Source organism: Corapipo altera, unplaced genomic scaffold (genome assembly GCF_003945725.1).
Source record: "Corapipo altera isolate COAL_440 unplaced genomic scaffold, ASM394572v1 114, whole genome shotgun sequence".
Lineage (NCBI taxonomy): Eukaryota > Metazoa > Chordata > Aves > Passeriformes > Pipridae > Corapipo > Corapipo altera.
Genome location: NW_020885009.1, coordinates 33,634 through 59,864, shown reverse-complemented (window position 1 = coordinate 59,864; position 26,231 = coordinate 33,634). Strand labels below are relative to the sequence as shown.

General features: G+C 40.9%; 2 protein-coding genes across 13 annotated transcripts in view; both read right to left on the bottom strand.

Annotated features, from left to right (window-relative positions):
- Positions 1-8,250, bottom strand: part of PPFIA1 (PTPRF interacting protein alpha 1) — a 53,916-nt gene extending 45,666 nt beyond the window's left edge. For 10 of the 12 annotated variants that reach the window (XM_027667377.1, XM_027667379.1, XM_027667385.1 and 7 more), the window contains exon 1: positions 5,752-6,015. In XM_027667377.1, the coding sequence (XP_027523178.1) occupies positions 5,752-6,015 (264 nt within the window). Of the gene's footprint in view, positions 1-5,751; positions 6,022-7,127 lie in introns of those variants that run through there. The other 2 variants (XM_027667382.1, XM_027667383.1) reach the window with 2 other exon arrangements.
- A 16,327-nt stretch (positions 8,251-24,577) lies between these two features.
- On the bottom strand, positions 24,578-25,873 carry FADD (Fas associated via death domain). Its single transcript, XM_027667421.1, has 2 exons — positions 25,398-25,873; positions 24,578-24,988 (listed from the first exon to the last, which is right to left on the bottom strand). The coding sequence occupies exons 1-2, from the start codon at positions 25,765-25,767 to the stop codon at positions 24,702-24,704; spliced, it is 657 nt and encodes a 218-aa protein (XP_027523222.1). The 5' UTR covers positions 25,768-25,873; the 3' UTR covers positions 24,578-24,701.
- Between the last annotated feature and the right edge of the window lie 358 nt (positions 25,874-26,231).

Genomic DNA, 26,231 nt, shown 5'->3' with positions numbered 1-26,231 from the left:
CTGTTAATTATAATTTGTTAATTATATATCAAAACACAAACGTGTCCTCTTGATTCCAAGTTCAAAATCTGTAGTGAGTAAAACCAACATTCACCCCTGCTAAATAAACATCAGAAAGGACAAACCAAGGTCTCGGGCCACTGGACATTAAAACACTAAGAATTTGTAAGGGGGTGGGGAATTGTATTCTTAACTCATATGTAAGAAAAAATGCCAAAAGGTGTTCTTTTTTTTATATAGCCACATAGAATCTTTAAGTCTTGCTACTAAACCTCTTCAAAGCAGTTTTTAGTTACACTCCTAAAAAGAGCTGAGAAAAATACAAGGTTGCAGAGGAAGAATTCTCAGAATACCAAAATACACGCTCCCTGTTGTACCAGAGGCTACAGACAAGTTACCACTGAGGAGCATATATGTGAAGTTCATCTGGTTCTAAATATAGAACATATTTTTAAAACACTTTGTTTTGATTATAGCTCTTTTCACCCAAACTTATATCCAGCCTGTTTGTTAGACTACAGCAAACCAAGCATTAATAAACCCATTGTCAGATATTTGTACACAGTAGCTGAGGAATAGGCAAAAATAACCACTAGCTCATCTTTCAGGGCCTCATTCACTATTAAAAACAAATAAAAAGCATTTCTTGTGTAGTCACCAAAACATTCTCCCTACAAATAAATGAAGGAAAATGAAACCAATAGTTTCAGACTTCATAAAATCTGCTTATTACAGAGATAAATGGGACATCATAACAGCACTAAAATTCATCCTCAGGTACAAGACAACCTAAAATTAATTCCAAGTTTAATCTAGCTAAAAGTTCTATTTATAACAAAGAAAACTTAAATTAAAAGCACAGTATAAACAGAAAGTTGCTAACAATAGGCAAACAGATGTGTGCTGGGTAGGGGTGAGATGTTTCAAAAAACGAACTCAAATATATTTAAATTAGAAACTAAAAAGTCAGAACCAATGCTGGAGACTTGGTCCTCAGTGTACTCCACTAGATTATTTAAGTGTAGTTTAAATAATTAATACATTATTTAAGTGTATACTTTCAGATACCTTCATATTCTGAAGATTTTAGGCAAAAGTTGGCTGTTTCCACACTCTGCAAAGAAAGAAATGTCAGGGAAGCTGAGGTTTATTGATACAGTGGAGAATTCTGAATATTAACTCCTATCTCCATCTTGACTTAAACTGCAAAGCCAGATCTATCCAGTAATTTAGCATGTTTAGCAACTGAAACTCAACACAGACAAGATTAAAATGTCAGTTGTCTGAAAATGCAACAGAGTCATGTCTTTGCTGTCAGAAGGGGATGACAGAAGTGAAGGATACATTTGCCCTGACATACAGTTACACATCTGAGATCCCTTTGGATTTCCACCATTTCTGAACTCACAGTGCTCTGCTGATATTAATGGCTGGTATTTAGAGGTCAGCAACAGTTCTTGCCAGAGTAAGAAGTAAAAGCCATGTCAGCTCAAGGCTGAACATCTGTGAATACTGGAAATGGAGCTGCACTTCCAATGCTGAGAAAATTTCAGCCTCTGCAGAGTTTGGCAAGGCCTTTGCTTAATGCACTTTCTGCAACTGTGTTCTTCAAATTATGTACAATTCAAAACCTCACTTATACATCTGTGACATCCATTACTTAAAACTTGCCTGGAGGAAATCCAAATACCACTGTTAATAAAATGGCAACTAAATCCTTCAGTCCATCATTACAAAACTACACGAGGGCAGTCTCCGGACCAAGTATTTTGGTATTTCTGACATGTGAGGCATTGAACAGAATTTCTGAGGTGGTCTGAGGAAGATCATTCTATAGAGACATACCTGAATTTAATTAATATAATTAATATAAACTGACACTATTTTTAACTGAAGTGTGAAGTAGTGATAAACTATTCACTATGGGTAGAAAGCAACTAAAAATGACCTGCTGTGGACTCATTTTAAAATTAAGATCTGATGAGCAACCTGGTAAAGCCAAATCAAAATTTCAGGCAGTTTTTTTTTCCACATTTAACTCCATATTAAAGTGCTCTTACTTACACATAGCACCTGACTGAAAGTTCTCATCTGCTTCTACATAGACATTACTGAACATGACCATCACAAATGCAGAAAAAACTATTTTGCTTGCCTTGCATAGAAATAAAAATGATAAATTTAAGATCAAAATATTAGAGGTGCAAGATAAAGATGAATCTTAAGTGTTGCTGCATTACAGAAGCATATTATTTGTACATCAGCTTATAAAATTCTTAACATACACATTGAAATTTTCATCCTGATGAAGCTGTTGTGAATTCGATTGTGTTTTTACTTGTGACAGGCATCAAAGTCACTGTAAATTAAACTCTAGTCTCCTTCATCCAAAACAAGCATCTTGTTTTCATTTACAGAAATATCTACATGAAATTCCACCAGCAAAATGAACCCTGGTCTGCAACACCCTGATAGTAAGAACTGGTACTCACTTAGACCTCTCTACCTTGGGTTCAAAATTTAACTTTTAAATACAGTAGCATCCTGGATGTCTCACAGATTGATTCACAAATTTTAAATCTTGAATTTTGTAGAATACACTCTACAAGGTACATAAAAGGTATAATTAAATTCACTAAGACCATAATTAGAATCATAACTGAATGTGTTTACATTAAAGTTCCATAAGCTCTCCAACTAAAAAGCTCATTTTCAGTTTTTTCTGTGAAAAATTCTGGAAAGAATAAAATTAAGTTCTTGCACAGCAATCTGATTCTTCAAGTTCATCTTCCAAGGTCAGAGTACAGTTGGACTGGGGTAATGTGTAACAGCAGGTAACTCCCAGAAAACAAAAAGCATTGCCAAGAATCCAATTATTTTATCAAGGCAGTGGTGATTATTTCATTTTCAGCTGTCTATAAAAAGGAAAAAAAAGGGCACTTTTACTTTGCGTAAATGTAACAGATTAAATTCATCTATATCATATTAAAACGCTCTTCTCTCAGTGAATTAAACATCCCCAACAAAAGGCATTTTACTCTAAATAGCTGTCCCAGGTTTACGTGAACTAGAACTGATGTCTAAAATTCCTACCTGCCCACCACACTAAGTGTGCTAGAAAAGTCTGCTCCTCTGAAGCTTCAGAAAATGTGTATCACTGCTGCAGAAAAAAACCCCTGCATTTGCTTTTATAATCTACCAGATGTGCAAATACCCAAGTACTAATTTGCCATTTTGTAATTAACTATATACACACCAGTCTGAGCCTCTTTCTTACACACAGAAGCTCAGTGAATGTGAGGAGTTGATACAGGGATTCCATCAGAAATTCAGTATGTTCATACTAAAAGCAGAGAAACAGTTTTGCTATAGAAGAAATCCAGCATTTCTTTTTTATATTTTATACAAGGATTTTTTATCAGTATCAGAGCAGTCTAAAACTGGCTGATTCAGCTAAAAACATAAATCAGGAAAAGTGAACATATAAACAATTCAGTGCAATATTCATTAAGATAAAGCGCTCTAAAATCAACTACAAAGACTTCTTACAAGTCAAGTCTGAGGGAGAAATAACACTTTGATTACACAGTGATTTAGCAATTATACCAGTCTTTGTACAACTCCTTAAATTGAACTTCACAGATCTACTAAATTGAGAACAACTACCATGATTAAAAAAAATTAAATATGTACACAACTATCCCTTCTTTCCTCAAAAAATATAACACATCTGTCAATAAATTTAAAGTTATCCTGCTTCCACCCTTCTTGAAATTCACAGTTAAATAATGGGCCATTTGAGGCAGTAGTTCAAAAAAACCTCTCAGCTCAAAATAATTAACAAAAAACTGTGAATAGTTTCAAATACTAGTCACCACAGTTTTGACAGTGAACACATATTAGCATTTCAAAAAAGTATAGTTTCACCTCATCAGAAATTTACACCCATGAAGTAACTGACATGACTCTACCATAACAACAACAAAAATTTGTCAAATACAGCAGTTACTGCTGATTGTAGCAATAATAATAAAATACTTCTTACTCTTCAAAGTACCATCAGTTGTCACCTTCCACAATAAGCCAAGCCCCACTGAGGACAAAAGTGGCAGTTTCACAGTATGAAAACAGTACTTTTAACAGCAATCTACAAAAATCCATACACTGCTGTGTATTTAGATAAAATTGCAGTAAAATTTCTCTCTCTGAACTGACTTGCTTTTCCTACAGATTTCACAGGAAGCCATGCAATTATGACATTCTTGAAAGCAGGAACTGTTTATTAATCTTTTAGAAATGTTTAGAAAGAGATGTTTACATGTAAGTAACTTACTAGATTTAGGAAAGAAAGCTGAGAACTGAAAAGGGGAACAGCACAGTTTGGAATTTGGGTGATTCTACTCAGCCACAAACGCAAGTGTAACAGTTTCCAGGTCACACAACTAGTTAATGACATCCATTAATGCAGCAGACGTGACACAGAGGCTGAAGAGAAGCCACAGTTATTACAACAAAAAAACAAAGAAACGACTTTTGCCTGCAGCACATGATTTAACACAGGCAACAGCAAAAGTTGGAAACTTCTCCTTTTGGATTTCCATCACACCACTGAAACACAACTAGATTAACATGTATAACTTTTTAATGTTTCTATTCCTCGGTAATTGCTGGGACCAATTACGACACCAAGAGTCACACAGTGATTACATTATAATAAGAAAGTGAAACACAAGGGTTTAAAACTACTGTTTTAAAGGGTATAAACAGTAACTACAATATATTTAAGGATATGTAAACATTTGTAAAAGTATTAACATCATTGTGACACTGGCGACATGCTAGAAAGCACAAGGCTATCAACAGTTAACCAACACCTAAAGCAGCCTCTCCTCTGCTTTGCCTACAACTAAATGCTTCTCAACATGTTCAAAGTTCAGTTTGTACTATTTTTAACCAGAATGGATAAAACCCAAGAAGTTCTGTAGGCACCAATCACCTTTCCTAACTATGTTCCTTACATAACAAACTTAGCACCACAGCCCACGTGCTGGTGCACTGCATCCTCCAAGTCAGGAATTAGAAACTCCTAACAGGACCAAAAAAAAATAAAAAAAAAATAAAAAAAAAATCCAAACTTTTCAAAAGTAACTAAATGGGTTGAACAACACACTCAGACGCCTACATTGCCATGACAACTCAGTATGTATTCACAAGATATCAGTCTTCACCCTTTCAAGTTTTAAATCAAAAGTCCATAATAGCGTCAGAATGGCCTGTATGGAATATTCATAGAATACCAGAATGGTTTGGGTTGGAAGGGACCTTAAAGACCATCTCGTTGCAAACCCCCCTTGAACACCTTTCATTTGACCAGGTATCAATTCTTCAGCACATGATTTAATAAGACAGTTAGAAAGAGCATTAAAGAAATAATAGTGACGGAAGTCCGTCAAGTTCTGTGAAACAAAAGGATGTCGATACAATGTAGATACAACTTCATACTCATCCTAAGCCAAAGAAATTTCAGCAACTGGGAAAGCACACGGGAGGGAAAGGGATGCCATGCTTTGCTTTTGTACCTTTCTCAGAGTGAATAAGCACCAACAGACACTTCAGGATAGTCTTAAGTCAGATTCATCCTCCCCTAACACAACCTGACTCTTCAGCAAATTAAACACATAAAAAGCCAACAAAACACCACAAAGAATACAGAAATTATTGAAAGGTACCTTCCTTTCAAGATGCCCATACCTGTGGGAGTGCAGTATTGAGCTGTCTTTGCAAGGAATCTCTCTCATGACCGACTTCATGCAGCTTGCCCTGGGTCAGTGCCAGGGTCTCCTGAGTTTCCCTCAGTGTTTCCAGGAGGCGATCCCTTTCTTCCAACATGGACACCATTAACTGCTCAAAATGGGAATCAGCATCTGACTGTAATGGGGAACCTGAACCGTGGCCTCCATTTCCCCCAGCGGGAATCTCGGCCTCACTGATGGTTGGCATCACCTCACACATCATCTTGAAATGAAACGAGACAAAAACCGTAAAGTCGAGTTAAACAGATCTAAACAGGCATTTTGAGTGCTGCCCATAATATCCACTTAGATTTTCCCCATGATAGAATCAGCAAGGGCTGCCAACACCTCAGTGTTTGCCACTGTTTCATTAAGGCTGAGAAAAGGTAACACAGTCAATTTAATCAAGGCATCACTTCGTAATGAGAGTCTTGTGACTTCTTGCAAAACCAGATTTTTACAGCCACGTTTCAAAGTGTGATCTCATTTTAACGGATTTATATTTCTGTCAGGCGTGAACTGCTGCCGAGATCTTTAAGAAAAAAAAACACAAAGATAAGGCATGCAGCTTGCCCCCCAAAATTACACACTTAACCCAGTAACTGCTTACATAGCACATTTTGAGAATCATTATCTGTTCCTTCCAATGCTTCAAACGCATAAAGATCACATCTAAAACAGTACTTTGAGCTTTTGTTGGCTGCAGAAAGTTTAGGGGTGAAAGTGATACATGTAAATGAGAGGCAAATCCAAATAGTCCAATTCAGGAGATAAAACATGTGAAGAAAGACATAAAGCAAAAAAAATCATTACAAAGTAGTAGCAGCTGTCAATGTGGATAACAAAAGGAAAGGTACGCAAAAATAATTAAAGGCAGAGAATGAACACAGTTAAAACAATGCAAATGTAAGCACCGTACTACTGTTAAAACTGGGAGGACTTTTTAGAGACTCTAACAGATCCTTACCAGAGCTAAGGCATCAAGTTTTTAAAAAGTATGGAAAAAAACCCACTAATACAATTACTGCACACTCTCACTGAACCACTAAGACTTCTCTAGTTCTTCAGACAGCCTCTCTCACCATCACAAACCTACAAGAACCTAAGGTACATCAGAAAAAGCAGTTCTCTCAACCTCTCAGGTGGCACGAACTTTGTTCTCAGCCTTAAATTTCATACCCATATCTGAACATTTTAAAGAACAACTAAACTCATTGTGAGTCTTATTGTGAGTCCTCTCTATCCCCTGAAAGACTTGGAATGGTCTGAGATGCTTTGTAATGCTTTCATGCATGACTACGATAAGCCCTGTATTTTCCCCACTACACTATTTACCTTGTTCAATAAAACAAAAAGGCTTGGAAGACAGGCCCCAGGTATCCTGCAGTACCAGTTCTTCTCTGTTTTAGCAGTTTTCTGTTACCTCCCAAAACCTTTCGGCTTGCAAAGCATCCATTCAGCTCCAGTCCAATGTCTGTTTAATCGAAACACCCCATGCACATGAAAACAAATAAACCTGCCGAGGAAAGAGCAGATCCAGTAAAAAGCAGCAGCAGCTTCAGCCAAATCGCCAAGTCCCCGGAACAGAAGATTGTTAAAATAAACTGCCTCAGCTTCCCATCCCTCTATTACTGGCCCACAGGTCCTGCAATAGCTGGGATGGGGGAATCACGTGCTGAGAAAATAAAATTAAAAAAAAAAAAAAGTAGTCCGATGCAGCGGTGCAAGAAGCTTCAATTAGTTCTTCGCTCATAAATTCCACTCAGGTCACAATCGCATTATTAAACACCGTGCGGACAGCACGGGAAAAAAACAGCACGGGCTTTCTTGCGGAGGATTTGGAAAAGCCTCCCTTGTTTTCTCTCCTGTTGATTCCAACGGGAGGCTCTCCTTCCAGTTCCCTGGGTCTTAGTTCAAACATTTATAATCCCAACAGCGAGGCGCCGGTGCCACTTCGGAGAAAAGGCGAGGAGAGGTGGGGGGAAGACCTGTTGTTTCCTAGTCCCGCACCGCGGGTCGGTTCCGCAGGCGATGCTCCCACAGTGAGATATCCAGCAGAGGGGAAAGAAAGGAACCGGGAGGGCGCTCGGCCTGGGGCAGAGGAGTGGGACGAGCGTCGGAGGGCCCGGCGAACAAAGCTGCGGGCGGCAGGGCTCTGCTGCTCCCCTGCCCGCCACGGGCAGCGCCGGCCGGGCCTCCCTCCTCCCTTCTCCCTCTTTCCCTCCTCCCTCGCTCCCCGCCGGAGGCCCCAGCACAACCCGCAGCGAGCCCGGCGCGGAGGCCCCGGCGAGCGCTCCCTCCCTCCCGCCCCTACCGAGCGGCAGGGGAGCGTCCCCTCGGCCCGGGCCCGGCTCCGCCCGCTGCGCCCGTGGCGGCCGGCGAGGGGCTCCCCCGCACCGGGTGAGGGGGCGGCACAAGCCCGCGGAGCCCCGATGGCCGCGGTAGCGCTACCAGTGCCACACCGATCGCCGCGTCGGCCTCCTCCCGCCGCTCCCAGCGCACTCCGCGGCTCCGCAGCAATCACGGCGGCGCCCACAATGCATCGCGCGGCGCGGCGCGGCGCGCTCGCTCCTGTCTCGTTCACTCCCTCCCTGCCCACTCGGCCAGCGTGGTGGTTCGAGACCCGCGGCCCCCCGCTCCTGCCACACAAGCGATAGTCCGGCCGTCCACGGTGCCCGCCCGGGGAGGGAGGCGGGCTCGCTGAGGGATGAAAAAAGGGCAAGGCTGGAGGAGTCAGCGCGGCGTGTGCAAGTTTCGTCGCAGTCGCAGCCCATGGCCGGGCCTGCGTGTCGCGGCAGGGCCCGGCCAGGCGGGGCTGCGGCTCCCGCCGCGGGCAGCGCGATCAGAGGGGAAGCCGGGGATGGCTCTCATTGTCCCAACCCGCTCCCGTCGCCTCAGTGTGCCCTCTCGGCCTTGGCCCGCGCCCATCACCTCAGCTCCGCTCAGAATCTCAGAATCAACTGGGTTGGAAAAGAGCTCTGGGGTCATCAAGTCCAACCTACGACTCAACACCACCTTGTCAACCGGATCGTGGCACTGAGTGCCACATCCAGTCTTTCCTTAAACACCTCCAGGGGTGGTGACTCTACCACCTCCCTGGGCAGCCTGTTCCAATGCCCACTCACTCCTTCTGTGAAGAACTTCTTCCTAATGTCCAACCTAAACCTCCCCCAGTGAAGCTTGTGGCCTCTTGTCCTACTGCTGGTTGACTAGGAAAAGAGACCAACCCTCACTGGGCTCCAACCTCCTTTCAGGGAGTTGTAGAGAGTGATGAGCTTCCTCCTCTCCAGGCTAAACAACCCCAGCTTCCTCAGCCACTCCTCGTAGGACTTGTGCTCCGGACCCTTCACCAGCCTCGTTGCCCTTCTCTGGACCTGCCCCAGCACCTCAACATCCTTCCTAAATAGAGAGGCCCGGAACTGGACACAGCACTCGAGGTGCGGCCTCACCAGTGGTGAGTACAGGGGAAGAATCACTTCCCTGGTCCTGCTGGCCATACCATTCCTGATACAGGCCAGGTGCCGTTGGCCTTTTTGGCCACCTGGGCACACTCCTATCCCTGTGTGCAGTCCACAGTAACTGAGAGTGGATCAATATAGGGCCAGGACTTGGAATGCCACAAATAAAACTGAATAATCAGATCTTTGCATAATGCTCTGTACTGCACTTAACACACATGAAATAATAAAGTCAAGAGAACTCCCAGGTTCTGCAAGTACCAAAATATTTCTCAGCATTCCTATTTACTTTGTAGGACAAGGAAAAGAGTTTCCTTTTTTTCTTCCTCCTGGGCACGTAATACAGGATATACCGTATGACATGAACAGCACCAGCAGCTCAGTTCTTTTTAGTGTGATGTCTCTTTTGTAAGTTCAGTGAGAGGTCTGGCTCCCTGTCCATGTCATTCAGTGAGATGTAACACTTGGAGTTGTGTCTAGAAAGAGCCATACGTACATCAGCTGACAGCAGAATAAGTTCAGAGACCCAGGTTAAATATCTCCCCACTCCTTGCACCTCAAAACCACCTGATGAAATTCAAACAAAGGCTGTTAAAAATGGGATGGGGGAAGAGGGAAAGGTTTTCCTTTCCTGTCACATGATAAATTAGATCCTAATGTTTGTCCAAGCTCAGCAAAACAGCAACCTCTTCCTGCCAGAGTGTTGCAGGGTGAGATGTTGAGGTCTGGCAGCTCTGAGGACAAACACCTGCTGCCACCAGCAAGGAAGAGCTGCCCACCAGAAGGTGAAGGAGCAAAGCACTTCTCTGTTTGCTTCCCCCACTGCTTTCTCTGCCCACTGAGTGCTTTATGCTTCATTTGTGCTGAGGTTTCCTTTGTGAGCCTCAAAGCCACCCTGTTTGAGCACAAAACCTCCATTGAAAATAGTCCAAGAGTGCCTACGCATTTTTTTTCCCCTGTGAGTCAAGTTGACGGTACCTTATTTACTTCTTATCCTTACAGATGACTTAATGACTTAGCAGCAAAATGCATTCTGAACACATTTCATACCAAAATGAATAGATGAAAGAAAAGGGCTTTTGCCAACAGCACTGATTATCCTTTTGTCAGTAGACATATGTGACCTGGACCATTCTGTTACTGTAACAAATGTCTCCAGAGGTTGCTAGACAGAGGAAACACTTTGCCTGAGGGAGAAGGAATGAGAGGGGAAGAGGCTGGAAGGTGGCCTATAGAGAAGAGGACACAGGTAATTAATGGTTATGCCCATAAGTGCACTGGTAAAAGTGTCAGCCCTTTGGCAATAGAAGCTGTGACTTCTAGAAACAGGGCCTTGACACAGGTCTTAAGATTGACATTTTATTTGTATAATATGGGTCTACATGGATGTGTGTTGGATTTAGGCAGGTGTAAATCAAATCAGAATTGGCTGCTCTGAAATTTAAGAGGGTTTTTGAGTTGGATTTACTCCCTCTGATTGGAAGAAAAATCTCCACAAAGCACACAGAAACCTGGAGTTGACCAGATGAACTTACACAATTTAGTTTAATGGGAATCCTACCTATGTCAATACCATAAATATTTTTTTTAATTCAGCTGCTATTCCTGCAACCAAAACCATGTATGCCCACTCAAGTCCAAACCTGCTGAACTAGAAAAGGTTTTCAGCTTAGTTGCAGCTTCAGTTGTGCAATTTGCAGTTTAGAATTATTGCGGCTCTTCTCTTTTTTGTATGGATTTACAGCAGCAGAAATCCCCTTGAGCTATAAAGGATTTCTAAAGCCAAGTATCATTTATTTCAATATGAAGTGAAATATACCCATGATACCTAATACAAACGTAGTACATTCACTTACTGTAGACTGATTTCAGCACATCTTCAAATAGTTTATAACTATCATGAAAGATATTGCATTCAGTTGTAAGTTCAGGGCAATAGATTTGCATATTATTTAGCTATCCATTTTGAAAAAAAAATATTTTTAGGAAAGGCCACATTCATGTGGCGTAGTTGTGAATAATATTGGAAGAAGAAACTGGAGTCAAGGATTCAGAACCAGCTATGATAATGCAACTCCTGCCCAACTAGAACCGGTTTGGATACATTCCATCTGGCTGACCACCTACATCATGAACCCATTTACCCTCAGTTTCCTCTGTAATCAGTGGAGTGAGGGAGCCACTCCATGGGAGTGATTCAGATCTTTGGTGTGGTCCATGAATCACCTGCTCAAGATGCTTGTCTCTTCTCCTTTACTCCAGAGGGAGCCCAGGGCAGCTGGACTCTTGCCTTGGGAGCCAAGGTTGGATGCCTAACCCAGCGTGAGATGAATCTGGATGCTGGGTACATGTGAGATCAGCACAGCTTGTTTGCAGGAAAAATGGATGTGAGCGTCCATAAGATTAAGCAGGGCTGTTATTGCTGGAGATTTAGCAGCTCATGGTTTGTCTGCTGTGTTAATTTTCACTGGTCTGCAGTTAAATTACTGCATTTGCAAGGCTTGAGCCTCAGAGCTCCAGAGCCATGGCAATATCTCAGGATAGACAATCACAGAAGTATAGAAGGGTTGGAGTTGAAAGGGACCTTAAAGATCCCATGGGCAGGGACACTTTCCACTCGACTAGGTTGCTCAGAGCCCCATTCCAGCCTGGCCTCAAATGCCTCCAGGGATGGGGGAGTCCACAACCTCTCTGAGCAACCTGTTCCACCCTTAAAGAATTATTTCTTATGTCTAATCTAAACCCACACTCCTTCATCTTAAGGCCATTCCCCTTGTCCTATCATTCCATGCCCTTTTGAAAAGTCCCTTTCCAGCTCTCTTAAAGCCCTTTAGGCATTGGAAGGGGCTCTAAGGTCTCTGTGGAGCCTTCTCTTCTCCAGGATGAACACCCCCAACTCTCTCAGCCTGTCTTCATACCAAGAAAAAAGAATGATGTTATATTTTATTCAAAAAATATATTCTTCCTGTCCTCACACACGTTGATCCCAGAGTAAGCTCTACAGAGCCTTTTACCTGTTTACTTCATGAGGTTCCAAGAGAGAACAGGAATTGGTTTCTAGGCGGATCATTTCAAAATTGAGGCTTCAGCTTTCAGAGTGTTTTAAGACCTGGTAAGAGAAAAATAAAATTGAGAGATTTTATTATTTTAATAATATATGTAATAAACTTTATAAATAGTCTGACTACAGTAAAAAGGATTTGCATGTGAAGTAATACTTCTGTTTCTGTAAATCGGAGTCTGAAGGAAAAAAATAGGAGTTTTTTTTCACTTTATCTGCTATGCAAAGGCTCCTGCTGTTTCAAGTGGCTTTGGAGTAGGCACTAGGCAAAGTGGACCATGATTTCTATATACTCAGGATCCTCTATTATTAGTCCTTCATACTGTAATAAAGTAGATAAAAGCATTTAAAAAATAAAGAGATCTCAAATAGCACTTAAGCCTATTTTTAATCCTTAACTGACTTGATTTCAAGTGATAACATACCTTTCATTACTTGCACAAAATTGTATGCAGCAATCACTGCCTTCGTTATTGAGTTGCATGTTGTATTGTGAAGATAATAATGTTGGGAAGGTATTAGTCCCAAATCATATGTATGCAGACAAGGCAAAAGGATTTTTCTGTGCAGCCAGCTTCAGCTTATAGGCAAATGAAAATGTAAATAACACTTTCAGTGAATCACCAGTTTATGTATGAGTTAAATGTTTATTTTCACCATTTTAGAACTCTCCACTGTCTTCACAGTATTCACTGAAAATATTAATTTGATGAAATGAATTGGCTGAGACGGTGACTAAAAACCAACATGGCCTCAAAATGAAGTCATAAAGCAAACTGCAGCAGATAAAAATTTTTAAAACTATATACACTTGCAATGGCAACAATGTGTTTCACAAAAAAAATCTCCAATTTCAAGGTAAACCTAAGGCTCAGGTGAAATTGTCTGCCAATAGATAGTGTGTTAAAGTGCTATCAAAGTTCATTTCCCAGTAATATTTCCTGTTCTGATTAACAGCAATTCTGCCTAGGCAACCAAGTCATTTAAAACTAAATTTCACCTTTGGCATTTGGAGAAGAAGGTTACTAGGTCATGATGTGACATGGAAAATAAGTAGAGGTATAAGCCATATGATAGTAAACATTCAGCTCAGACCACCTACCAGGAGCCTTAAGCAGCAGAGTGACATTTAAAAGCAATCAGAGTCAGAAGAAAACCTTCAGGGAAAACAGACAATGCTTTATAAAAAGCAGCTCTGTGTTTGCCAGAGGGAAAAACCAAGACCTTTGGGAATAGTGCTCAAGTCAACTTGAAATAAATATTAAGAAAAATAATGGAAATACAGTAAGTATTTTAAAGTAAATTCCTTCCCCACGCTTGCTTCTGTATTGACATGTCCTTACCCTTCAGTGTTGTAGCTGCACCACAAAGTTTGCACTGCTCTGATTGCCACTAACAAATATATTATAATTATACAACTGAAAGGTCCCTCATGCCTGTCAACATGTAAGAGCTGCAAGTGATCTCAACCTTAGCTTTTGAAGAAACACCAAGACTTAGAGCAAAAGTCCCCGCAAATCTATAAACCCAGGGCATGCAGCACATGACCTAGGAGATGTGGAGTCGGGAGGAGGTCCTGGAGTGCCTCACAGAGAGGGCAGGATGCCAGCAGCACCTTCTCCAAGGTCAACAGGAATGAGAGCTGCCTTTGCACTGTGTATGGGTTATCCCTACTGCTGGACTCAAATTGCCCTTAAAGTGAGGCAGTTTCAGGGTTCCTGTCTGAAATTATAATTTTAGTGCTGCTAAGATATCCTGGTTTTGAGATTAATGTGTTACGGGTGCCTAAGTCCTTATTGAAGCATTTTTTTTAACAATGAATAAAAACGCAATGAGGCCTCCTGTCCCTTCTTGGCTTGCCATGGGCAGGGTGTCTGTTACTAATTTGGCCAAATTTACCTTCCCTCTACACAGAAATCTCCTCTGTAAAACTTACAGTCAGAGAGCATGTGAAATATTTAAAATGGATAAACGCCCATGGAATTAAAAGTTTAAGGGATCCAGTGCAATCAGCATGCACAGCATACCTTTACTGAAAAGATAGTATACTTCAGTAAAGTCTGCTCTGTCAATGTTACTAATCAACATGTACAATGCTTTCATCTTCCAGAGAGAATACCTAATGCTCCTGAACTTCAACAGCAATTGCTCAGTTATACAACCAAAGTGGCCAAGCTCTGCATCCCCTTTTAGAAAACAAATAGCAAGAGCTGTCCAGATTCAGGCATCTACTACTGAGTAGGACTTACATTAGAAACTGAAGCTAAGCACAAACACCACAGCTAAAATTGCCAACTTTAACTGGAGTCAGACTTTATATGTCCGTTCACATGCAGGTTGTGCTGCTTGACCCCATCCCTCTGGGTCACTCTGAGTTCAGGCATCCTACAGGAATGTTTTTATCTCCACCTGAAGTTTGGAGCAGCTTGTCCTCAGCTGCCATTAAGGTCTCCACATGTAGTCTTTTGACTCAGCTACCAACAAAAAGATTTGCCCCTGTGCTGTGCCAGATAATACTCTTAGTCACTCAAGTGTTCTTTTCCCTTTTTTCTGTTTGCCTGAATGCCTTATTCCTTTGTTTGGAGATATTTACACAGCTTTTGTCAAATTACAATTCATTAAGGCTGACAGTTACTAAATAAAAAGTAATTTACAATCTAGCTGCTGAAAGTAAGATTACATGCCATGTAGTTCTGAAAAAAAGACAAAACCCCAACCCAAACAAACAAAAACCCCAAAAAACTAGGAGAAAAAGGTATGACAGATGGTCCTCCCCCTGTTCTTGGTTAAGAAATCCTTATTTCTAGAAAGGTGAAAAACAGCTGAAAAAAAACCTTGTCATTGTCTTAAATTAATCCTTAAATTAAGTGAAAATAACACATGTAAGATATGAAAGGGAATAACTCATAACATAAAAAAACCAGCAGACCTGATATTGTTCATCTGTGCCATAACAAACAGGGCAAATGATTTATTTCAAAGCTAAATTCCCTGTTCTCCTGAGCACAGTTCATATTGAAGTGCCTTTGACTAGGCCATCTGTTTGCATTGTAATTCACACCGAAAAGAGTAAACATAAATATTGACTCAGGAACACCTTCTAGCTCAGACCTGGGAGCTGAGCTCCCACAACACACTTAAGCTTTTGAGCAAAGAGCCACGGGAACACCTGTCACTGTTTCCTTTCTTGCCACACACAGTCAATCCAAACACAGGTCAGATCCCCTCACAAATCCAAATAAACTTACACCTTCCCTTTGTCTCTTGACCAACTTCAAATAACAATGCCTAAAACTTCCAGGAATCACTAACATTTCTTCATGCCCAAAGATGAAATATTCAGTCTGGCCAAGGTGAGATTAATTTGGCAGTTTCAGTCTAGTGAACTGATGCCCTTGCCACAAAAGCCATCAAGGAACTTGGCACTAATTCCTTCTTTGTACTTTTTACCTGTGAAGCCAAAGACTGAAGTGGCAGGGACTCACCTGCCTTCTGCTGTAACCATTTAAAGACACTCTAAAGAATGTGCAGGACAAGACAAGGATTCTTCCATTCACTTTTTCAGGTATATAATTTCTAAACTGCACTGTTAAATAGTTTCCTTGATGTCTACAGTTGCTGCCTGCAAAAGCAGAAGTAACATGGAAGAGAACAGAAGGTTAATTTCAGCATCACAGGTTTCATATTGACCCAAAATACTAGACTGAAGGAAAATGGTGAAAATCACAGGAACTGCGTTAATGTAAACTAGGAATTAAGCCAATTCTTGCATTTAAATCTGTGAGAATAAAACAATGTCTTAAAACTACTTCTGCTTTGGCTGATCTTGGAGATGCAGCAGCTGGCTCTGAATTAGTTTTGAGCCAGAAATACCACCTTTGTTTCTATCAAAACTAGGAGATTGCCATAGAGATATATTTCTTTACATGGGTAGTATTCAGCTTATACGGGATAAACATAAGTTTGAGAAGAAGTATTGAGAAATAGCCCTGTCAGGAAAGTCTTGTTTTCCAGATTATATCAAGATCTGTGTGTATGTAAGCATATGGATACACTCACTGTACACACACAGAGATATGTATATATACACATACAGAAGCATATCAGGATTTGAGAGGCACATAATGTTCATGTCCAACACTTAATTTCTCTCCTGTAATTAAATGTACAGTTTCCTTTCACCAAAATAACATAGCACTAGTTCGATTTTAATATATCTTTAAGCTATATACAAACAGTAATGTTTCCTTGCATAAATATTCAGCATTACCTGCTACATGGCTGTGGATATTCAGTTAATAAGGGGAATATTCAATATAAGTCATACAATGAAAAGTTCTGCAGTGCCAGAATTTTTGCTGCAAACAGAATCATCAAATTTTTTGTCAACCAAAGCCTAGAGTGCCCATTTAAAGTTTTAGATACGAAATTCAGCAACGCTCTGCAGAAAGGTCAGGATGTCCATTAGCAGCAATGAGGATTCCCAATTTTCAATGCTCACGGAAACAGCATCTCACACCTGTCTCAGTTTGCAGCCAAAGTGCTGCAAAAAAGCCTTCATACATAGACACCAGTTAGCTCTCAACAAGGTTTCCAAGTGCACAAAGGAAGGAGTTTTCAGCTCCTAGGGTTCAGTTTGGTTTGCATGATTAGAGGCTTTCTTTGTCCATCTTTAATAATGCCACCTTTGTAGTACCAAAATACTGAGAGAAGCTGGTAGTGCTCTTTGGCCAGCAGCTCCCCATGACTTCTCTTTGCATGGAAAAAAAAAAAAAAACAAACGAGGAAGCTGCTACTGCTGCTGTAACATATGACATGATAATGTTTCAAAAACGGGATACTCCCCGACCTGCTTACAGGCACCATGGCAATTCCATCCATGCCCGGTTTTCCCTGGCTGAGGTTGTCATATCCTATTTGAATGCATTAAAACCCACTGGAACAGGCTGTCTGGATAACTAGGGGTGATTCAAGAGCTGTCAAAGTCCTCTTCAAACCACCAAGAAAACGAGTGTTTGTCCTCCCTCAGGGTTGTGTGTTATAATTATTCAGCATTTAATGGTGAGTTGGGCGATTAGTTTGTGGGAAGAAGATAAGGGATAAAAGTAACCTTTTAAAGGAGAAAATGGGACAAGCCTATGGGGCACTTCAGGTACCATTCAAATACAAGAAAGTGGAATCTAATTTCTCCATAATTCCCTCTCTAATTCCTCTGAATTAGCCTGTGGGAACTTCTAAGCCCTCACAAAAGAAATTGAGCTCCCCACAGCTCAGACCTGAGCAACAGACATCAGACTTGCTGCTGAGGCCTCTCCTGGCAGAAGACATGGCTCAAACCTGTTGGAATCATTCATTATTAAAGGAATTACCTCTAAAAAAAATCAGTTCAACCTAAATTCAAGTATTCTTAATAATAATACCCTATAAAACAGTAAAAATACTAACCTAGCAAATGCATAAACAAGGACATTACATGTGAAAGCAGGCTCTGGATTTTCACAGGTGTTAAATGACATCAAATTTGGTTAAGTACATCAGCTCTCTGTGTAAGGGCATCTTCCCTGAGACTGTTGGTCTAGACACTTCTGCAACCTTAATTCGCAGAAGTGGAATCTGCCTTTGGCTTTTAAGCTGCAAAATGATCTGGTCCTTTCACACTGCTCAGTATCTTATCCAGTGGAAATGAATACTGAAGAATCAGGAAATTCTAGAGCTGAGGATTTACCTCTCTGATGAGAATTCCCACATCCTTTCCCACTTTAAGCTAAATGAAGCTAAAGGAAGAGACATTCCTAGGGAGAAAATCGACCCAATGCCATACTCCAGATGCTTTTAGTAATCCACAGTAGGGAGCACAAGCCAAGGAGCTCAAGGATTATTTGGGACCTTGGGCAAGCACCTTGGACAACTTTGTACCCCAGCATTTGATTTGTGTACTGAATGTAGAGTGGAAAATGAGGATCCCAACCATAGAATTATTCTTACAATCAAAGCCATGATACGTGGGTGCCTCTCACTCAGGTCTACCATGAAAGTAAGGGGTTTAAGTTCTTACTCATTTAGTTGCACGAATAAAAACTCAGAGTGAGTTAGGGCTGGAGTGTTGGTAACTATGAAGTCCCAGGAATTAAGAGGAAAAAATTCTGCATGGAGTGATGTGCCTTATAAATACAGTCCTCTAAGATATAGCCCAACATTTAATATCCCTTAAAATTCACAGGCCAGATGTAGAATTTGATATTTTGATTTAAAGATTCACACATACTGTATGGAGACATTAGTTCTTCAGCATTAAACTGGTATTTCATTTTTTTTTTGTAAAAAGTAGAATATGGTTTACAGAAAATTATATGAGCAGGTCCACTTATTTAGTTGCAAGTAGCCCTTAGCTAGAAACGTACACTTTCTTGGTTTTAGCTCTAATTAATTTTAATTCATCTGCATATGGATTAGCTCCTTCATGCACAAACATGCAGTAACACATTTGAATTTTACCATTCAAGCTGGATACAGAAATAGAAGCACCATGTGCTAAACTGGTGGTTAGAAGAAACAAACAGTAAATTTCTTAATGTCCAGCCCTGCTCTCTCATGCACCTTATTCTAGTGGGCAGTAGAACTGAAAGGACAGAATTCCTCAAGAAATTTCATTTTACATCCCTGCACTCGGATCTTGGATTCCTGACATGGTAACTGACCGGAGAGTGAGGCAAATCTCACAATTAGCGGCAGCTTCCAAACATTATTCAGCTGGTTGGGATAGCCAGGAGGCAGCAGGGCTGCAGCAACATGCCCATGGACTGCCGTGCACTCTGGTTGCCATGGCAATAATGGCTTTGGGGGGAATTCAGGCTATCCAGGCTTTCCCACGTTAGGGACTTTACAGCCAAGAAGCTGTGACTAAATTCTGCTTAAACTGAGCAGAACATAAATTAAACAATATAGGATGTGGATCCCAGACCTGCCAGGTGCTGCACCCTTTTAATTCACATTTTCTCTGCAATTTTTTCCTTTCAAAATTTGACAATATGCCTGGAAGTGACAGGAAGCACCTCTCAGGGAGACCACTTGTGGGGAAACAAAGACAAGATTTAGCTCAATTGTTCACATATTGGCATTACTGAAAAGTTTTATATTTTAATTTTTATGCTAAACCTTTCTTGCAGTTTATAAAATCTGGTACCAGGTTTGCATACAAAAATCACTAGCTTTTTTACATAAATTCAATCTTTATATATTCTTTGGACAAATCTTTGCCACAGACAGTGTGTACACTTGCAGAACAGCTGTTGCAACCCTGTTAACAGTTAGACCACAGTAAGAAGTGCTCACTGATTAAATTCTGCAACTCATTTTCTGAAGTTAATGCTCCTGCTGGGATCAATAGGAATAAAATAATTAAGAAATGAAAAAGAAAACATTATAAAAATCATGAGCATTTTTAATTGAAAGATCATTGCTTTATGTAGAAGTTCTATAAAGCCAGGCTCACCTGTAAATAAAGCACCTACCACAGAAAATCCCAGGTGGATGTTTTTTATATCTTTAATGACAACAGTCCAATTTTATGCCTGTGTAACTTCCTACAGCAAAAGAACTTGCTCTGAAATAAATAAAAATCCCAGTTTGACAACTTTTGGAAGCATTAGACAGAGATAAAGTTGATATTAAGCTGCTTTCCTTAGCAATTACATTTACCACATTGTTCCAGAGATGTAAGATTCAAGACATCCTTTATTTTTATTTTTTATATACCAATCTCTTCAGAGTCTTCGAGAGTGCAGAGAAACCTTCACTTTGCCACAAGAGGGGGTTGCTTTGAAAGCTGCTGTAAATACTGCGACAAGCCCAAAACATAGCCCAACCCTTTTCTTCCAAAAACTAAAAGAAAGGGAAGCTAAGTTGCCATCCACACAAGAACATTTGGAAAACAATGAAAAAGTTTTAAATTTCCAAAACTGATCAGATCACAGGAATTACTGAATTTAAACTCCGTGAGGATGACCAACTTCAGGTGTTTCAATCATTTATGTTACATCATATTTTACAAGAGCAAACCTGCTGGTTTAACTTTAGCCTGCTTTAAGAAAGGAATGAACCAGTAGCAGAAATAGTTCTGTGGATGAGACTATTTAATGATTAAGAGTTCCTCCAAGTTTATTCCATGCAAATTCCCATGCAGAAGCCTGAATTCCTCTGGCTTTCCCAGCAGCTGAGTCAGGCTGGGCTTCCTTGTCTCCAAACCTACAATTCCCAGTACCCGTTGCAACATACTCTCTTCATATGAAGCAACCCTCAGCTACAATTTTTATGAAAACAAAGATTCTTCAAAAGTTCTTGAACCTTTTTTACTCACAACTCCTCCCCCTACCCCTCAGCTCACCCCCACAACTCCTGCTTTTATAGCATATAGTGAACTACTTTCTATAAATCTACCAGTACACCCCTGCAATCAAAACACTGGCAGAGAAAAGAAGCAATAAATCAAAGAGGGAAAACAACTTAGAAAAATATTTGTGCTGGAACACATTTTAAGGGCATGGGTGATTCATGCAGGGAATGAGAAAGGCACAAGACAGTGATTAGAAATAAATTTGAATTGAAAAACACGCAACCAGAAAGCCTGAATTAAACATACTGAGAGAGCTTGGAGACACAGTTTCACTAAGCTTTTTGCACAGACAATTAAATGAAGCAATTAGAGTTCAGAAAGTAGCCAATTATTTTAGGAATGAAACAAAGGCTGGAGGAAATACAGTTGCCTGTGTGTGGAAATGGAGAAAAAGGAAAGCAAAGCATTGCATTTGAAATATTCACGACAACCAATTTGTATAAGAGGATTTTTAATTAATAGTCTAGAAAAGTTCTTTTAACTCGATAATGAAAAGAATGCAATTTAAAAAAGAAAAACACTTTAATGTGTGAATATAATTGATATCTTCAAAACTTATAGGAAATAGCAAGCACTGTAAGGGACTGAGAAGTGACAGGGAAAAACAATCTGCCACAATGAGAATTCTCCTGAGATGGCACTTAAAACTCTCCACATGTTTTGATATGTTGTTTTCTCAAGGCTGTAAGGAAACAAGACCCTCAAGAGACCAAAAGGGAAAGGTTTTAGTAATCCCTCACAGGCAGATACTGTTGCAGAGCATCCTAAAGGATTTGATAAACTGGGTAATTAAGTTATTTGTCTTAGTCATTCACAGCTCTAAGTGCAGGCTGACACTTCAGTGCCAGGATAAACTCCACAGAACACCAAAGCCTCTATCAATTTAACATCTGAACACATCCCCTAAAACCCTAGACCAACAGAATAAACCATAAGATATGCTTTTAATTAATTATAAAACAAATATGCCATCCTTACCAGCATCTCCCATGCACACACTGCACTGCCACTCAATTTTAGGCTCCTGAGGGCTGGCAGAGAATCTTTTTCTTCTTACACTACTCTGAGTGACAGCATTTAAATGCTACTGCTCGGAGGAAAACTGTAGCCTGTTCAGCAGTTCTGAGAAATGCAGTAACAAAGCTTTTTGCTTTTTCTTCTTTAATGTCTCCAGAAGGACACTGGTAACATAATGCCTGTTTAGCACTGCTCCTTGCTTTAAAAGTGTCCTTAACATTTATCTCCTCCCAATTAGAGGTCTCATCACAGACATCAATCCCATAAGATAACAAAACAGTTCCATTTGTTTTTTTTAAGGAAGTATTTTTAATGAAATGTACACAAAATTATATAATATAAATCTTCAATTCAAGTTATAAAAACTATGTATGAGTTCAAGGTGCTTAATTTGAAAATAACTGGTAACTGGATCAGAAAACGTTTCCTTACAAATTGCACCCGTTTTCCTTATCCCTCCTCCCAATAAAAAAGGTTTCATTCCCTTTGTTTCATTTGATTTTGTTCTCAGATAAACATTTTAATCTCTAATAAAATCAGTTTTAATTGGCCCTGAGGTACTGCACAGACTGATGCAATCTAGGTCATTGCTTTCATATGCAGTAAAACATTAATGAAGTACAAATCCTTACAAAAACAAGAAGTTTTTATCTTCTGAGGCAGAATATTTCTTGTAGCTGATGAGTGTTTGGCTACAACTAACAAATTATTTTGATTGATTCCTAAATTATCTTGGTTCTATACAGTAGTCAGTATACTTTTTATATTCCAGATCAATCTCTCTTCTGTAAACCAGAAGACTTATTAAAAAATGGGTAAGAAAAACATGTTACCAGAGAGACTGAACTTGGAACTGCTGCAGAGCTGTTTCACCACACACACATCTTGTTCATTTCTCTGCTCTGCTCACAAGGAGTACTCAGAGAAGGAAAAAAGTCTGAAGCAATCATTTTCTTTAGATACTGCAGAATGAATGCTGTGTCTATTAAGCAAAAAACCCCAAAACATCTGAGCTGGTCATTCAGATGAAGCACAGCACTGTATCTCCTCCTGGGAGTCTGGAATTGGCAACTGATACAAGTATTAGAATCAGTACTTGGAGAACTCTGCCTGCCCAAAATGCAGGCAGGTGGAAACTCCTAGATTACCCTATGCTTGCATACAATCACTGATACTTAATATACTACAGCTAGGAAGATACTGAGAATCATTACAGAATCACGGAATGGTTTGTGTTGGAAGGGAACTTAAAGATCCACTCCCTGCTATGGGCAGGGACACCTTCCACTAGACCAGGTTGCTCCAAATTCTGTCCCACCCGGCTCTGAACACTTCCAGGAATGGGGGAAAAAATCATTTAAGGAAAAAACACTATGAAAATATTTGATGAAAACACAATGAAAAATGTCAACACAATGAAATGTTTTTCTGTCATGTGAACGTACAGCAGTTTCCATTAACATCCATTAAGTATTCAAGAGTCACTGCTTAAACAAGAGGCACCAACTGTAACAAAAACTTGAAAATTATCATTGTCACAACATTTCTGCAGAGCAGTGACACATCACATGCTTACACCTGGCCTTCACAGTCATAGCACCAGGTGAAAAGAACTCGAAAGGAGCTAAAAGGCAGACAGATACAGTAGCAAAAAAGAAGCCTCTTCAAGTATCTATTCAGGCAGTTTGGAGGATGTTTGCAGTAGCAAACAATTCCACAATCATTCAAGCAATAACAATTTCAGAGGACTCTCCCCCCTGGCACAAGAGATGGTCCCCGGAGGCCTCTACAGCTCTGCACATCTTGAAGCCTGCACAAATTTTCCAGCCTTAGGTCAGGTCTGAAGGCCATTTAGTGAAGTCTGTCCCAGATTAAACCTGAGAACTGAATATGGTCTTGTTTATAAATCCTCTTTCCCCTGTGAGTTGCTTATAACGGCTTTAAGAAAATGTCAAGCAATGGGAATGAACTAAAAAAATGGCACAGGACTTGGAAGAGCTATGGGATCTGGAGGAATCTTTGAAGAGAACAACCTGGCCAGAGATAGCTGATCTTCACAGGACATTGCCAGAAAAACATCCATGATATAGAATTACTCACACCCCTCCAAAAGGAACCAGTTTGTTTTCTAGGTTTTTGGCACAGGACACATTTTTGTCACCAGGAGCTGAGCTGCACCTGCCAGCAACCATGAGCACCCTCTGTGACAGAAGTTAGGAAAGAATTCCTAGCAAAGGATCCTAAAGCAGGCACAGCTTTCAAAAGAGGCTGCTGTAAACATCTGAGAGACACAGAACTTCTTCGGTAGTTTCAGCAGAACACTTTCTTCAGGATGGTAAAGGCACTTGGTACTGATTTAAACCAGTTCATTTTCAAACCTGGGCATATTTTTACTAAGAAAAAGCCACCACAACATTTAATACCCCTCTTGCACTGTAGTCTTGGTGTCTGAGGTTACAGTCATCTTAGTATCCTTTCATAGAGAGCAAACGTATTTGGCAAATTATATTATGCTTCTCAGAAGAAAAATCCAGTACACAGCTAAGACACTCCTTCTCCCTTTCACATTACATTTATAATAGGAAAAAAAAAATCCAACCTCCCCATGAAATTTTAAACCACAATTGCCTCAGAAGTGTCCCATGGATGTATTTCCAGAGAAGATGTATCAAAAAGCATCTGTAGTAAAGCAAATCTTTTCAGGTGGGTGGCAGAACAATAGTGTGAGAATTTCTACAAAATGGTGCTCAGGTCTTCTAAAAGCTAAAATGTCTTAAAGGAAGCATCATGCTACAAAGTGTCACCTGAAAAGAATCTGTTTTCATGTTAATTTTCCTGTGTCCAGAAATTAATTTACTAAGGCACCTAAACTAATGGCATAATAAGCAACCAGTAATAAGTATTTCGGTCCAGAAGAGAAGGCGACATTTTTGCTTTTTTCATCCATATCTGAGGGGCATGGAAGTGTTTTGATATTGATTTCATCTGGCTCCAGTGTTCAGCTGTGAGATCTTCTCTTCAACTAAGTCTGCCACCAAATTCAGGTGACAGCCCCGAAGAGCTTTTATTAAGTCAGCCACCTTTGCATCTTTTCCCTTCCATCTCTGCCACTCTCGTAGTCCCTGGACAAGCTGCTCATACGATTTAAATTGATAGTCTGCCTCTATTCTGTCCAGTTTCACTTCTGGCATGCCAAGTTGTCGCAGCAGCTTTTTCCAGTCTCTCCCAATGTTCTCACATATGACATCATTAGCTAACTTGAGAAGACCTGAAAAAGCAGAAATACATCAAGTTATCCATGGCTTTACTAAGAAATACAAGAGAATGTTTAAAAGTTGGGGGTTGGGTTTGGTTTTGTTTTTTTTTTTTTTTAGCAAAATGCTACTGCTCTTGGTGCAGTGCACGTATTGACAGTCACAGCACATTCTGAAATACTTGGATTTACTTGGCTATACATGAAATACTGGATATACTTGGAATTCCACATACATAACTCGTTTTTCTAGTGACCATAAATAAAAGAAGATTAAAAAAAAATAAAAAGAGAGATTTTCCACCTCGGAAAGCCGTTTGCGTTCACATATATATGTATAATTATACATATATAAAAATATAACTTAGATAAAATATATATATGTAATATATACATATTATAATATATATTATAATCCACCTACGTTTTTCCTGCTCATCTGGCTGGTCATCAGGAGTACCAAGCCCTCCTTCCTCCTCGAACTGCTCCAGCTGTGACAACAAATCGCCCCTGCGGATGCGCTCGAGCAGTTTCCTGAGGAAGTGCAGGTTGTCGCTGCCGATGTGCTGCTGCTCTATCAGGATCTCGAAGAGCTCCCTACCGCACCGCACAGACTCGCGCCTCCTCTTTGTGATCTTGTCGCGGCAGAGGAACTTCATGGAGTCGAGCTCGGCCTCGGACAGCCCCGCGGAGATGGAGAGCAGGAGGCTCAGGAACGGGCTCACAGTGGGCCCCGCGCTGAGTGCGGGGTGGCTGGAGGCGTCCTGGTCCCACGCTCCGCAGGCGAACGCCATTCCTGCTTTGGCAGAGTGACTTCCTGGGAAGCCGGAGAAGGAAGGGAAACAAAGAGACCGACCCGACCGGGCCCGCGCCCTTCCCGGAACTCACGTGACCGCGGGTTTCCTCGCCCTAACATGGCGACGGTGGCACCGCCCGGGAGGGTTGTAGTTTTCTGCTCTCGGCGCCGCGCAGCCTGGGGTTGGGAACCTAGCGCTTCAAACCACCTCCCCTCACACACCCCGAGCCCAACGGGCTTGTTTTGTGATGGAAGATTTGTGTTGGAGGCCCATGTCCTGCTGCAGGGACGGGCCCCGGTGCCTCAGCAGCGCGGCACCTCAGCCCTGTCCGGGTCACAGAATCACAGGATCGATTCGGTTGGAAAAGACGTCTGCGGTCGTCGAATCCAACCTGTGACACAACACCACCTTGTCAATCAGACGATGGCACCGAGTGCCGCGTCCACTCTTCTTACCAGGGG

Excerpts from the sequence above, each read along its gene's own strand:
- FADD (XM_027667421.1), bottom strand. The coding sequence starts at position 25,767 with ATGGCGTTCGCCTGCGGAGCGTGGGACCAGGACGCCTCCAGCCACCCC. Across the intron at positions 24,989-25,397 it reads GCCAGATGAGCAGGAAAAAC|GTCTTCTCAAGTTAGCTAAT; the intron begins GTAGGTGGATTA and ends CTGCTTTTTCAG.